At 37.9% G+C, this 16267-nt stretch overlaps 1 protein-coding gene across 1 annotated transcript in view; it reads right to left on the bottom strand.

Annotated features, from left to right (window-relative positions):
• The window catches only part of NAF1 (nuclear assembly factor 1 ribonucleoprotein), a 38351-nt gene extending 23671 nt beyond the window's left edge, over positions 1 to 14680 (bottom strand). Inside the window, exons 1-2 of the mRNA XM_084883718.1 lie at positions 14159 to 14680; positions 8281 to 8455 (exon numbers count right to left, since the gene is read on the bottom strand). Of these exons, the coding sequence (XP_084739844.1) occupies positions 8281 to 8455; positions 14159 to 14511 (528 nt within the window). The 5' untranslated portion in view covers positions 14512 to 14680. The remainder of the gene's footprint in view (positions 1 to 8280; positions 8456 to 14158) is intronic.
• Between the last annotated feature and the right edge of the window lie 1587 nt (positions 14681 to 16267).

Here is a 16267-nt window from a genome sequence, read left to right as displayed (position 1 = left end):
CTGCAGTGGGCAGGGTAGGGTGGGGTGGGGTGGGGTGGGCCACTGCTGCCACCATTTCGGCGACCACTCGTGCTGCCACCACTGCGTGCCCCACCCCGCCCACCTGACCCGCTGCACCTGCCACCCCCACTGCCTCTCGCCACCACCACCTCCTCGAGTGCAGGCACCACCACTGCGCACCTTGTCCTGCCCTGCCCTGCCTTGCACTCCCTGCAAGTGCTTTCCCTCCAGCAGCTGCAGCCACCTTGCTTCCACTTTCCCTCTTCCTTCTATACTATCTTCAGTCTTCACTCCTCCCTCCTTCCACATATGCAAATTAACTGCCATCTTTACTGGGTTAATTTGCATACTCATTCTGATTGGCTGGTGGGCATGGCTTGTGGGGGTGTTGTGTAGCAGAGTGATGGTTAATTTGCATATTACTCTATTATTAGGTTATATACGGAGAGCCTTTTCTTGGCAAGACCATTATTTGAAAGTGGTTCATGCGTGTATCAGAATAGTGAAGGAAGTTCAGTTATTAGAACTGGTAAAGGACATGTGATATGAAATAGCCTTGTTTATAAAGTTCTTAGCTAAAGAAACCCCACACCCCGTAAAATATAAGACTGGAAAACTATAATGTCAAGAGACTGCTGACAGCAGGGCTTTAATGAACTGTGGTATGGATCTCACACTTATTCTGGTTCAGGAAGTGGCATCTCTTACAATTGGCCAATGGTATTTCTAATGCAGAAGTATAGTGATGAAATCTGCCCTGTTGCCCATCCAAATTACAGTAAGATCTAGAGGAAAAACTGTCATTACTTTTGGACTATGATAGAACCTACTGGTTAAATAAAATCAGGAGGGTGCTAGTATCAATAGAAGAAAGGATAAGGAATCTCTGAAAGAAAAAGGGCTGTTAGATCTTTAATAAAATATCTAAACTCCATAGAAGTGCAGACCACATGCCATGAACACTTCAGAGACAAAAATCAATACTATTCTAAAATACTATATAAATGTTACTCAACAAAATGAAAGATTCTTCATTCTGTATTTTCTGTTAGGAGGAATAAAATCCCATGCAATGTAATTATGTTTTGATACAAGTCTAAACTTGATACTGTTTTTGGCTTTTTAAAATTTTAAAGCATAAAATTAATACAAGTATCTGTTTTTATTTTAAAGGAAACAATTAGCAAAGAAGGATGCAAAGTAAAAAGAAAAAATTCCCCTATTCCTTTCAAACTCCCAATTCCTCTCCATAGATTGCAGTTGTTAAAGTCTTTCAAATATATCTACTATACAGATATAAACTTCACATTACTAACTTCAAAATGTTTCACTTAAATAAAAGACATTGTGACATAAGCTAATCCTTTTCACCTATCACTTCTTACACATCCTTCTATACCAAAACATAAATATCTAATTTTATTTAAATATTCTTATGGTATTCCACTATATAGATATACCATAATTTAGGACACCTGTCACATAATGAAATACCTGTCTTTTTCAAATTTTACCAATACACACAAACAATACATATTCTCTCAAATATTATCTTTAAATAAGCCCTGTGATAAATTCTTCTAAGTGTAGTAACTGCTAAATCCAAAGACATGAGCATTTTTAATTTTGACAGGGTCATTCCAAAAAGGTTAAATCAATTCACACTTTCACAAATTATATCTATGAGATTTTCCTACAGCTTGCCATCACTAATAAGCGAGTATTTTCCAGACTGATGGGTCTAAAATAGTATCTTGTTTTAATTGGAATTTCTTCATTAATCAAGAAAACTGAACATTTTTGTATGTGTTCTGGCTATTTTTATATATTCATGGATTGTTTGTATATTTTACACAGTTATCTTATATTTTATTAATTTATAAGGTAACTGAGTTTTTAAGAATGCCTGCCCTTTATACAAATACTAGAGGCCTGGTGTACAGATTTATACACCGGTGGGGTCTCTCAGCCTGGCCTGTGGGGATTGGACCAAAACCAGCTCTCTGGCATCCCCCAAAGGGTATTGAATAGTGAGAGGGCAGTTCTCAGGTGACACACCCCAGAATCGGGCTCCCTACTCTCTGGTTCCAGGTGCATCACCAGAGAACAACAGCTGCCAAGGCACTGCAGCTCAGCAGCTCCTGTGCTAAGCACATGGCCCCTGGTGGTCATTGTGCATTATAGCTACCGGTCAGATGGCCGTAGGCTTTCAGTATACTTATAGAAATAGATGTAGCAAATACCCACTCACCTCCCAGCATACGTATTCATAAGCATTTGTTGTTTAATGAACTTTAGCACATCAATCTTTTCTTAGCTTTTTGAGACTTGTATAAATTACATTTAGAAAGACCTGCCCTTGATGAAATTAATTTTTAAAATCCAATGGTTTTCATTGCTCTTCTAGTTTCATTTTTAATATTTGCATATTTGGTCTATTTGTGATTTTATTCTTGTATAAAAGCAAGGCAGAAGTTAGATTTATCTTTATCCAAATTATTAGCCAGTTATCCCCATTGAAGAACAATCCATTCATCTTTTTTCCCTACTGATCAGAAAAACAAATTTTAACATATACTAAAAGTACTTATAGATTTGGTTGTTTATTTTTTTAAATATATTTTTATTGATTTCAGAGAGGAAAGAAGAGGGAGATAGAAACATCCATGATGAGAGAGTAATACTGATTGGCTGCCTCCTACACTCCCCCTACTAGGGATCTAGCCTGCAACCCGGGCATGTGCCCTTGACTGGAACTGAACCTGGGACCTTTCAGTCAGCAGGCTGACATTCTATACACTGACGCAAACAGCTAGGACTCCATTTGGGCTTTTTGTTGAAGTCTTCACTTGGTTCTACTGATCTATTTCAGTGTAAGTACCAAGCTATTTTAACAACTGTGCTTTCATATTATGTTTTAATATTTGAGAATAAGAACTACTGGTTTCCCTACCCACCTTCACGTCAATATTTATCTCCTTGGATTTTTTCTAGGTATTTGCACATATTTACTTCAATAAACTTTAAAACCAGTTTGTTATATTAATGTTGTTAGTATCAATTAAAATTATATTTAATTACAGTTGTCTTCCTACAGGTCCTACATAGTCCTTCAGTTTATTGAAAGCCATTTTGTACCTTATTTGCTATTATAAATTACTAAGTCTTTAATATTTTTTACTGCTATTATAAATGGATTCTTTATAGACTACTGTTTAAACACCAGAAAACATCATGCTGAATTTGTGTCTAGTGATTTTCTTATGTATTAACTATATTAACATATATTAAATATATTTTATTGATTTTTTACAGAGAGGAAGGGAGAGGGATAGAGAGTTAGAAACATTGATCACCTGCCTCCTGCACACTCCCTACTGGGTATGTACCCGCAACCAAGGTACATGCCCTCGACTGGAATCGAACTTGGGACCCTTGAGTCTGCCGGCCGATGATTTACCTACTGAGCCAAACAAGTTAGGGCTATATTACCCTATTTTAAAAACATAAGTACTCCTCCTTCTTTCCAGTATTAGTACATAATTTTCACTTTTCAGCATTGGTTGGTATTTCTAGAATGTCAAGTACCAAGCAATTGTGATGTCTAACTCTTTATTAGAAACTTTTCAAACAGTTAGCATAAAGATGCATTTTTATTGGAATTTATTTCTAATAAGATTAAGAAAGAATTCATCTATTTATTCCTATCTTATAAGTTTTATTTTTAAAATCAGAAATGACTACTGATGTTTGTCAAATGCTTTATCATCTTATGAGATCATTATAATTTACTCTGAGCTGAGCAGGTCAGACTATATGGTCTGATGAAGTCTCTGCTCTAAGGATGTTATGAAACATCCAGCACGAGGAACACAGGGAAGATGCACAAAGCCAGAATATTTGTAGTGTGTAGGGACTGAAATTTATGGTCAAAAACAAACTGGCAAGCCCCCTAAATTCCTGTTGCTACCCTATTTTGACCAATGTATGAACAGAAATAAAAGTTTTGCCTACAAGCGAGGAAGATCTCTGATTTCATATAGAACCAAACTTAAGGGGGAAAACACATGCACTGTGATCTGTGATCACCACAATACTCTTAATTCCAGTTCAATTATCCCAGTAGGTTCTTAACACATGTATATACACTTTCCTGAGCATTCCTAAAAGAAGCCAATAAAGGCATTATGTTGCCTTTTAATAGTAACAGACCTACCTATAAAAGTGTTGTGCATAAAATCTCTATCCAAAATACCTGTACAACACAAAGCTATATAAAGAAATATATATTGTACAAGAAACATGTCCAACCTGAGTGGGATTAATAAATGAAACCAAGCCTGTACAATTCCAAATTGAAAGCCTGTTAGAGTTTGCCCTTGAAAGTCCAGTTAAATCAAGCAGAATATTGTATTTAATTTGAAAATGGCAGACATTTTGGGACCAACCAAGGGAGAAAAGATACATTTGTTTCTTTTAAATGAACATGCCAGAAAAGTAGGACAAAATAGGAAAAATATCCCAAACTCCATCAAGAAATCACCCAAGTGATGTGCTTTCTACAAAGATTTGTGGCAGGTTTAGAGGTAGAACTTTAGAAGATTCAAAGGGAAAGTTCCTGGATTGCCATGTCAAAATGGACAATAAAAGATCTTGTATTGATGTTTGGATGTCAAATATCACCTTCTCTTCTCTAATTGCTAAGTCTGAACTACTACACCAATAAGACTAGTCACTCTATCAAATTATCCTGCTGCGTTTCTTAAAGTCAATTTTCCTAACTAGACAACAAATCCAACAAAAATGTAACCTGGCCAGTCTTGGGCCTTGCTATAGGATCCAGGACAATGACTAACACAGAAGAGGTTTGTGGTATATATTTACTAAATAAATTGACTTAATTCAAGAGAATTCTTGAGGAACAAAAAGAACCTCAACCTAAGATCTCAAAAATAAAGTAAAATAGGCAGGCTTGGAAAGAAGCTTTAATGCCCAGAACTGTTAAATAGATAACTCAGATTTACTGCTTTATTATAATTATAATAAAGCAGCAAACTTTATTATAATTATCAGATTAACACCTGGCTCCCTGATAACACAGCAGCTGCCTCAGGTAAGATAATAAATAAATTGCCTCAGTCTCATAGGTCTCATAATCTCCTTAAGGAAATAAAAAAACCAATCACTTTGATTTTCTGTGAGTGAGGAAAGGATGTGTATGTGTAACAGAAAAGGAGAAACAGATACACTCCAATACAGAAAAAAATTTGGCAAGAGCACTACCATTTTGACAATGCACATAGAATCTAACATAAAGAATCAGAAATAAAATGCACACAGATGAACTATAAAATTACAGGGAGATGTGGAGGGAAACTTAGAATAGAAAAAGTTTCTTCACCATATAAGTAAAAATCAAACTTACTGAAAATAACAGAATAAGTCTATTTATTGAAGGTGAAATTTAAAATATGAATTTACTACCCTCATGGAAAGATGGATGAGTGGGTGGGAAAAACTAATTTTATTCTGCTTATCCAATACTAGACACTATATTTATTTAAATTTAATTAATTAAAATTAAATAAAATTTAAAATGCACTCTCCGGTGACACTAGCCACATTTCAAGTACTCAGTAGCATAAGACAAAAGGCTTAAGAACACATTAAGTCAGAGTGGATTTCTATCATTGCAGGAAGACCTACCTATTGGACAGCACTGCTTTATACTGCCACACATCCAAAAGTCCTCTATTACAAAACATAACCAGGTATGAATAGCACCAATCTATTTTCAGTCATTAATACAGGTAAAATTTTAAGAGCACATTATAACAGTATACACCATATGGCTATGAAGTCTTAATGCTAACCTGATTATTCCACTTGGGAAACAAAGATTTGTGATAAGCATCTATTTTCTTAATTGTTATTTTCCAAAATTAAAATGAAACTAAATATGTTTTTATGTACAGTACCTGCAGGGGTAAATATCTATGCTATCATTTAAATAAAATTAATATGTTTACAGACTCAAACATCAAGAGCAGAAATAATTTTTCTGGACATACTCAACACTTCTATATACAATAGTAAAGAGTAGGCAACTAAAAGAAGAAAAATATTTCATTCATATCATCAGCAAAAGAAAAGGCCATATGGAAACAAAAATCCCCAGACACATCATAGCATTTGGCAAATGAACTACTGGAATTCAACATAGTAAAGCAATCCAATTAATTTTCCTAGATGCTCTATAGTTCCAATTCAAAGGCTTTATTAAGAGGCAATATGGCCCAAGCAAATACAATTTTAGAATGCTTTTATTAGATGATACAATCATCCTTCACATGATAAGATATGCAAAATATATATTACTAGTGGCCTTTAAAAACATATTGTGATGTTAAAAAAAAAAATACAAAATTGAAAAGTAAAAACTATAATTGCTCTTCCATCCTTCCCAAAAATCCCTCAGTACTGGCACATAAAGGAAAGAACAAGCCATTGTTCCAAGTTTTAATAGCTAACACATATTCCCATCAAAAATGTAATTTTCTAATATGAGCCAAAATACACTCGCACAATTCATTAACACTTCCCATAATTACATTCATTTGTCTCTTCTTTATTTATTGACTGTTTCTCTTCAACGAAAGCAGAAACTGGATGGGTCTTGAATATAGCACCTAGCATATGGCAGGTGTGCTATAATAGTTTAAGAATGAATGAAAGATACCTATCCACTCATTATTCATTCTATTACTACTGAGAACCCATTACCTGTATAGCACTCTACTGGGCACTACAGAATCTATAAAGATCAGATATAAACTTAGTCTGTCAAAGAACGTGGTTCCTAGCCTCTTAGTGGCCATGGACCCTTTTTGAATTTCTGATGAAGATATGGTCAGTCTATCTAGAAAAATAATAACTAGACTAAGATTTTGAATTAAATTTTAAGATAGTCCTAAGACAAGTATTACAGATCTAGTAAGAAAATTAAGACAATATACATACATATACAAAAGTACTGTGGTCTTTTATTGTTGATTTTTGTACTCTAAGAGAAAACTTAGGTGTAAAGAAGAGCAAGATACAGGGGAAAGATCACACAATTCTCCCAATACTTTCAGAAAATAGTCAGTTGGGAGAGCCTTTGTGTAAAAAGACCACTGATGTCAATAATTGCAACATTAAAACTTCATTGCTAATGAAGTTGCATAACCACCCAAGGGTTTTATATATATATAAAAAATGCCTATATATATATATATAGGCATTAGTAAGATTATAATTTTTATTGTGTGTGGAGAAAAAGAAACAATATTAGTTGAATTCAGTCATGCAAAGGTGCCCAACAGCCTCTAGGATTTTCAATTTTTCCCCCCTCAAATTTTGTAGTAAACTACTTCACTCACTTGTTATGTAATAATTATGATTAGTGATCATTAAATACTGAAAAAACTCTAATAATAACAAAGGACAGGCGGGAATAGAGAGAATAAATATGTGACAATGTAGCCTATGTTCTAAAATTCTCCCATCCAAGTACTAACCAGGCCCGACCCTGCTTAGCTTCCGAGATCAGATGAGATCGGGCGCGTTCAGGGTGGTATGGCCGTAGACCTATGTTCTAAAATTCTGAGAAGATGTCCCTCTTGAGGTTCCCACCACCAGACTACCGTCCTCCTCCTTGGAAGAGCTTACAGTTTAAGAGAAAAGAACCACACAAGAGCTAACCTTACAAATAAAACCTAAGTGCCAAAAACACCATGCTATAACAAACGAACAAGTTTTCTGTTATTGTAACAACAAAAACACTTCAAAAACTCCAGTAGAAATCCTAATAAGCTCAACCATTTAATTTCAATTTCTATGTTTCTTAGTGCAAGTCAATTAAAAGATTGATTTTAATTATAACCGAGCAAAAAGTTTTAACTTATGGACCAAAAAAGAAAAAGAAAAAAAAAGCAAGGTTGTAAATTTACATAAGAAATATCTTCTAGGGAAGATGAAAAAAAAAAGGAAAGTAGCAAGCTGAAGTTAACACCCCAGAAGAACAATTACCAAATGCTAAAGTTAGAAGCAACCTCAGAAATTATCCAGATCAATCCTCTCTTTTAGTTAAGAAAAGAAAGGCATGGCAAAAGTATGCCCAATAAAATTTAGAAATTTTCAAATGTATGGATAAGATACAGAGCAAATGAGGTCAATATTAGTACCATAATATATTTTAGAACATCCAAATTAGGTTAATTAACAAATCTAAGTACTTACGTTAAGAAGTAATTCATCTTTTGTTTTAATAAGAGGAAAATTCTTATTTCCTTTCTCAACTTGTATATCGTCATCTCCATCTGACAACACTGGAGGAACTAACATTCGAGAGGAAGAGGAAGAAGAGGATGATGATGAGGAAGAAGAAGAGCTTGAACTATCTGAATCTGTTTCACTGTAGGAAAGGAAAAGTTTAAACTTAGTAAAAGAGTAACATGATGGCATTAACATATACTTATTCAACTAGAAAATATCTACTTTACTACATGTTTACTGTTACTGATATAATTCAAAAGTTAGCATTTTGGAGTTGACTGTGGTATCTGGAAAGTAGTCCTTAATCCACTGATAACATTTTCAAAACCCCTGCTATGACTGCAACCCAATTATAATAGTCTCACACATCACACATCTGTCATAATATAATTAAGCATGTGCCAAATCACTGACAGAGAACTCTGGGCAATGCACTTCTCTCATTGCTCACTTTCTATCTTAATTGCCATTTAATTGCCAATAGTTTCTTCTCAGTCTTTAGACAACTTGGAAACTCAAATTAGCAACCATGTTGACCATTCTATTCTTTGTAAACTCCTTTAGCGCTTGACTTCCACAGAAATTCTTGTTACCAGTAACCCTACTCTAAGTTTAAAATTTGTTGCTGACCACCCCCTTCACTCCCTTTTGTTTACTTAACCCTCACCCATGAAGTAAGGATATTTGTTTCCATTGATTTTTTAGAGTGGAAAGGAGGGAGGAGGAGAAATACTGATATGTCTCTGTCACATCTTTTGATTGCCTCCCACGTGTGGCAGGAATCAGACCTGCAACCCACGTACGTGCCTTTGATCGGGAATCAAACCCACCCCCTTGGGTACACAGGCTGACATACTAACACTGAGTAATGCCAGCTAGGGCTCCTTCACTCCCTTTTATATGCTGTTTCTAAAAGTTTTATACTTATTCTCCTCTCTCTACTCTTCCTATGGATAATCTCATGCCCTACAATGTTTGCAATTATCATCCATGTGCAGATAACTCCTAAATCTTCAGCACTGATATCTCTAACTTTATCCCTAATCTCTGGCTACATACTAACCACCTCTGTATGAATGATCTAGTTACCCCCTACTAGCAACAAGTTAACAGAAAAAAAAGTGCTTACTAAATTACTTCTCTTTGAGCTTCTATTTTATTTATTGCTTAGTCTTTAATCCAGTCACTATAGGTAGAAACCTTGGAATCATTCTAAACTATTGCATTCTCAGTCAATGACAAAATCCTATTTTCAGATTATAAATATCACTCCAATTCCACTTCATCCCATTTCCATTGCCAATCCTCTATTTCAAGTGCTTATTTCTCACCTGCTTTTCTGTAATAATTGTATAAATGATGTAAATACTAGTCTCTTCCCACAATAATCACCCCTTCATCTTATTGATGTTTTGCTGTTACCCTTACCATTTCATGACTTTCCATCTTAATCAGTTCACACTCTTGCTTTAAAAAAGTCATTTATGCTCAGTTGGTGTGGCTCAATGGTTGAGCCTGGACCCATGAACCAGGAGGTCATGGTTGGATATCCAGTAGATCCAGTAGGAGGCAGCCAAGCAATGATTCTCTCTTATCTCTCCCTCTCCCTTAAGAATAACTTTTTTATTTAAAACAAATAGATAAACATTTATGTAATCCCTATGTTCACTGCAGCCTTATTCACAGTGGCCAAGACAGGAAAAAAACTGAGTGACCTTCAATAGATGATTGAAAAAGAAGATGTGGTATATACATACAATGGAAAGCTACTCAGCCATAGCAAAGATGAAATACAGCGATTTGTAAGAACATGCATGGACCTTGAGGATATCATGGTAAGAGAAGTAACTTAAACAAAAAAAGTTAAGAAACACATAATTTCACTCATATGTGGGATATAAAACTTAAAGCAACAAATGAACAAACAAGAAAAACAAAACTCATAAACACAGACAACAGTATGGTGGATACCAGAGAAGACGGTTCAGAAAATAGTGAAGGGTAAAGGTTTCAAATATATGTTGACAGAAGATGAGCTGACTTTGAGTGGTGGGCACACAACGCAACATAATGATTGTGTAACACAGAACTGTACACTTGAAACCTATATAATCTTAACCAATGTCATCCAATAATTTAATAAAAATAAATAACCATGCATGACTGGACATTAGATATGAGAAAACTATTATTAACTAGTGGCCCTGCTTAGGAAACCCTGCACAAGTAGCTCGCTGCCACGTGCCTCAGCTGGCTGCCCCGCCCATCACCTCTCCCTCTGTATCTCTCCACCACACATAGCTTGCTGTCCCGCCATCCTGCTGCTCTCCTGAAGGATCATGGTATATCCACCATTTGCATATTACTTCTTTATTATATAGGATTATGTTACATGTGATAATGATTATGTAAAAGAGTGTCCTCAAAGAATGAGTGCTAAACTAGGGATAAAGTATCATGTGTAAATAAATGACTTTAAAATGGCTCAATAACATATACATGTGAATCTAATAGTTCTGAAATGTTAATAATTGTTAAATCAAGGTGATGTCTTTATGGGTTTAAACTATTCTTCCTATTTTTTATTGAGAAAATATTAAAACTGAGAAAAATCTTGAATTTTTCCCCATAATCTACACTGTGTACAAGCAAAAGGCCCTACTCCTTACTATGACAACTCAGAGCCCCCTGCAATCAGGTTCCTGGCAATCTACATAATCCCATCTCACACACACCTAGCAAAGAAGCTCATACAACTTTCCCTTTATTTGTGCTATTTCCTTTGACTACAATGCACTCAATGTAGAGAAATTATTTTTTCTTTATAGGCTCAACTCAATACTACCTCTTCTGAAGACACCCCTCTCCCAAAATACAATTATACGCTTCCTTCCCTATTTCTCGTGGCACTTTTTTCAAACTGCCCACTAGAGCCAGTCCAATAGTTCAGTGGTTGGCAAATTGTGGCTCACGAGCCACATGTGGCTCTTTGGCCCTTTGTATGTGGCTCTTCCACAAAATACCACAGCCTGGGCGAGTCTATTTTGAAGTGGCATTAAAAGAAGTTTATGTTTAAAAATTTGGCTCTCAAAAGAAATTTCAATCATCTTACTGTTGATATTTGGCTCTGTTGACTAATGAGTTTGCCGACCACTGCCATAGTTCATTGAAAACCATGTCTTCCCGGATGGATTAGAAAGGGCTTGAAAACAAAACATTAGCTTTGACAAATGTTGTCTTTTCTCCTGATACAGGGAAAAGGGCAAAGGCCAACTCTGGAACACATCCCATTTACAACTGAACTCCTTCCTACTATTACTGTATTGTGAATCTTTCCCTCTATCCCAGAGCAGTCCCATCAGCATAGCAACATTCTATAGTACCTCTGTTTAATCCCTCCAGCTATGGACTCATTTCTCCACTTAAAATTTCTTAAAAGAACTGTTAACACATGCTGTCTCTAATCCTTTATTTCTCACTCCATCTTTACCCCAAAATTGGCTTCCATCATCATCACTCCTTAAAAGGTCATCAATATTCTCCACGTTGCCAAGTCCACTAGACACCTTCTGTCATTTTAACTTCTCAGCAACATCTAACATGGTTCCTCACTCACTTCCTCAAAAATTCCATTGTTTTGGAATGCACTATGCTACAGGGGTATTCCACTCTCATGTACAGTCTTTTGTCTTCATGGCCTTAAATATGACCTTCACTTAAAAAAAGACCTGAAAGACAGAACACTCAAATGAACAGTTTGAACCTTGTTTGAATTCTAATTCAAATAATCAACTGTTAAAAGACATCCTTCAGACAACCAGAAAAATCTAAATACAAAGCAAGCATTAGATGATATTAAGGAATTAGAATTATGTTTACTAAGGTTGATAATGACATAGTGGTTATGTAAAACGTGTTTTATCAATTAGAGATGCATAGTAGTCAATTCACACTGAGATTTGCTTTAAATCTACTAGGTTAAAAAAAGTTAGAAATGTTAGATAAATATGGGAAACTGTTAAGTCCAGTGATGACTGAATATGCAATCATTATACTACTCTCTACTTTTTTCAAATGTGAAAATGTCCATAATAAAAAGTTAGCCTTGTGCAAACCAGTTTGGCTCAGTGGATAGAGCATCGGCTTGTGAACTGAAAGGTCCCAGGTTTGATTCCGGTCAAGGGCATGTACCTTGGTTGCAGGCACATCCCCAATGGGGATGTGCAGGAGGCAGCTGATGGATGTTTCTCTCTCATCAATGTTTCTGGCTCTCTATCCCTTTCCCTTTCTCTCTGTGAAAAATCAATAAAATATATATATATATATATATATATATATATATATATATATATATATATATATATATATTAAGTCTTACCTGAAATCATGATTCTTAAATGTACATCTCCAGCCCAGAACAGTCCTTCAAACTCTAAACTCATGATACCACTACTGCTTGCCTGACATCTCCAATTGACTGTCAGAAAAATCTTAAAATAACTGTCCAAATTAAACATTCCCAATGGTCTCTGACCCCTATCTTAGTAAACAGTACACAGTCCACCCAGTTGATGGCTCTTTGTCTAGAGCCAGTGGCACATCTATTAGCCAGTGGCACATCTAGAGCCAGTGGCACATCTATTAGCAAGCCAGATTAATGTGACTTAATCCAGACACAATCATGGTCGCCTCATGGACTGAACGCAACCTTTTTCAATGAGTTCCACTCTTGCTTCTCAGCTTTTACTCTTGAACCCAGTTCAATTGTTCCTCTGCAGAGCAAAGCTTATTAGAATGTTAATCTGAGTGTTCCACTGCTCTGCCTGAAGCCCTTCAACAGCTTGGTCAGCACAACAACATGGTCATAGTGTGTGTCCTACAGGATTGGGCTCTTCTTAGACTTTCTCAGTGCCTGGCTTGTTCCTTCACGATAATTTTCATCAACTCTATTTATTGATGTTTAGAATTAAAATTTTAACATGACCATAGTGTCCTACAAGATTGAGCTCTCCTAAGCTCAGCGTCTTGCTTGTTCCTTCATTAACTCTATTTATTGACGTTTATTCATATTTGTCACCCCTCTCACTAGAATGTGGGGCAGGGATCGTGTCTATTTTCTTCACCTGTGTTCGTATCCCCCATCACACAGTCAAAATACTTGAAACAATCAATGTTCAGGGTGGGCAAGGAACATCCCACATCCTTAAATCCTCTCCCACCACAGAAGTTTCATCTTTAAAACACAGAAAGGGGTGGGGCGGGGAAGGGGGGCCTTAAGAAGCCGAATCAGAGCATATACTACTACTACTACATAACAGTGTCTTGCTAATTTCACAAAGCTGCCCACAAGGCTTGCAAGAATTAACAAAATTGCCAGGAGCCAACCTGGAAGCATAAAATCTTTTTTAACTACTCTTCAATTCACCTGGTTCAAAAAAACAAGAACACACGGTTAAACTTGACGGAAGAATAAAAAGTCAGATCTGACACGAAACTCAAAGTCATAAAATAAACCACCAAGGGACACGCCGACCTAAATTATTAAGGAAATAATCCAATATCCTCAGGTGTCCACATTTTAACGGACAATGCTGCGATTTATGCATAGCATCTTGGACACTACCGAATTTAGGGAAGAGAGACCATCAGATTATCAGGCTCAGATTCCCCAAGGGATCAGCAATGAACCACTCAGAAATGGGCGGTCCGAGAGACATGTCAACACGTGTGCAGGGAACTCCAGGGACGTCCCCTCCCCGCCCGGGCCCACGCGGGGCCCTGGCTCCTCCCGCCGGCCCTACGGGCCCTCCCCCAGCAGCTTCGGGACCCGAGGGCACCCGACCTGTCCGAATCCGAGTCCGAGGTCTCCAGGGCGTCTGGGGTAGGCACCAGCCCCGCAGCGCCCGGGCCGGTAACGCAGGTCCCTCCGGGAGGCGGCTCGGGCCCGCCGACGGCGGTAGCAGTGCTCGGCGCGAGTTCCGGCGGCCGATCCCCGGCTGGTGGAGTTTCCGCGTCCTGCCCAGGGCCTGGGGCCCCCTCGCCCGGCGGCGGCGGCGGCGGCGGCGGCGGCGGCGGCGGATCTGAGACGGGAACGGTGTCCGGGGACGGCGTTGCCTCGCCTGGGCCACCCCCGAGGCCGATGCCGCCGAACTTCAGAGTCTCCAGCTGAGCGGCGGCGGCCTCCACCACTTCCATGGCGGCGGCGCCCCAGACGCCCCGGCCGGGCTGCCCGCTCGCGCTGGAACTAAAACAACCTCAAGCGCCGAGAGAACCAGGCCAGGACCCCACTTTCCCGCGTTCCTCCGGCAACCACACGCGGGGTGACCCGGAGACACGCCCCCGCCGTTTCCGCAGCCGCACTTCCGGGAGGGCGTCTGACGTCACGCGACGCGGCCGCGCGCGCTGGGGGCGGGGTCGAGCGCGGGAGCTTCGGAGTAGAGAACTTAGGGCGCAGCTGAGCTCTACCTTTTTTCCCCTGCTTTTTGGAAGCTCTATGCAGCTCAAACTGCAAGGTCAGATGGCCAGACTCGCAGTCCTGTCGCTGGACCTGGTGCGATTCTATTCGAAGCGAGAATGTCTTTGTGTGAGGCTCTGTACTTCAGAAACTGGAGCCCAGAAATCCTGGATACTTAGTAAACTCCATAAAATGAAGTTAAAATGGGTTATTTTAGATAGCAAGCACATTGACCATTCACCTCAAAAAAAAAAAAAAAAAATTACAATGATAACTTTTTTTATTTCCTCTAAAGCAGCCTCCAAAGAAAGAATTCAGTAACGGTGGATAAAATGTTGCTGTTTACTATTGTCTTACCTTGTTGACACTGCTTGGTAAAAAGGGTGAGAAGAGACTGAAGTGTACTAACTTAGCTTGGGAAAAAACATTACTCTCTAGAGTCTAGAATCATAAGAAAAACAAGCAAAAAATTCTTAGGCTTGAGGCAGGGGTCAGAATTTTATGGTTTCCTGTGGAACGTCAATTTGATGCATCAGAACCTCCCGTAGTAGTAATCATTGTTACCATTTAGTAAGCATGCATATGTGTCAAGGACTGCTAACGATTTTATCAATAACAGTCCTCTGGAAGGGGATCTATTCCAAGAGCCCCCACGCCAACCCCTCCCCATATCAACTCCAGGAATGCTCAAGGCCCTTATATGAAATGGCATAGTTTTTGCATACAGCCTACACATATCCTCCTGTATACTAAAATTCATCTATAGGGTACTTGTAATACTTAATACAATGTAAGTGCTATGTAAATAGTTGTTATACTGTATCATTTAAGGAATAATTACAAGGGGGGAAAAAGTTTGTACATGTTCAGTGTAGACACAACCATCATAGGCCTAACTACATGGTATATATCAGCAGCAATACAGCATTTTTTAAATATTTTCCATCCCAGTTCCTGGAATCTTTGGATACAGAACCTGTAGATACTGAGGGTCTGCTGTATTCAATGAGAATCTATTGTGCCCTTCACAGAAATTTAAAACAAGAGTGGTTTTAGGGAGCTTGCAATCTAATTGAAGTGAAAAGGTCAATGCACAGGAGATAACTAGAAAGATATCTGAAATGTGGAGTAGAAGATGCAAGTTCAGTAATAATAGGAAATTAAGTAAGATTGGTGGGCCATATCATGGAAATCCTGTAAAGAGAAGCAGGAATACTTCTCAATAATTCAGTGATTAAGCAGAGCTCAGTATCTCCAGCTAACAGAACTGTGATCAAATCTCAGTTCTGTGATTTCCTTGTTGGTGTAACTGTGGTTGTGGGCAGGTGGCCTAACATACCTAAATCTTATTTTCCTTACCTGTAAAATGGAGATTAAAATACTATCTCACTTATTATAGTTCGCATGAACATTAATTAAAGTTGTATACAACAGAAGGGCACATAACATACACATAATAAGTGTGCCAAAATACTTTATAAATAGAACAATGCATGA

This window comes from Pipistrellus hanaki (genome assembly GCF_964339955.1).
Source record: "Pipistrellus hanaki genome assembly, chromosome: 5".
NCBI lineage: Eukaryota > Metazoa > Chordata > Mammalia > Chiroptera > Vespertilionidae > Pipistrellus > Pipistrellus hanaki.
This window is presented reverse-complemented; position numbering and strand designations above follow the sequence as displayed.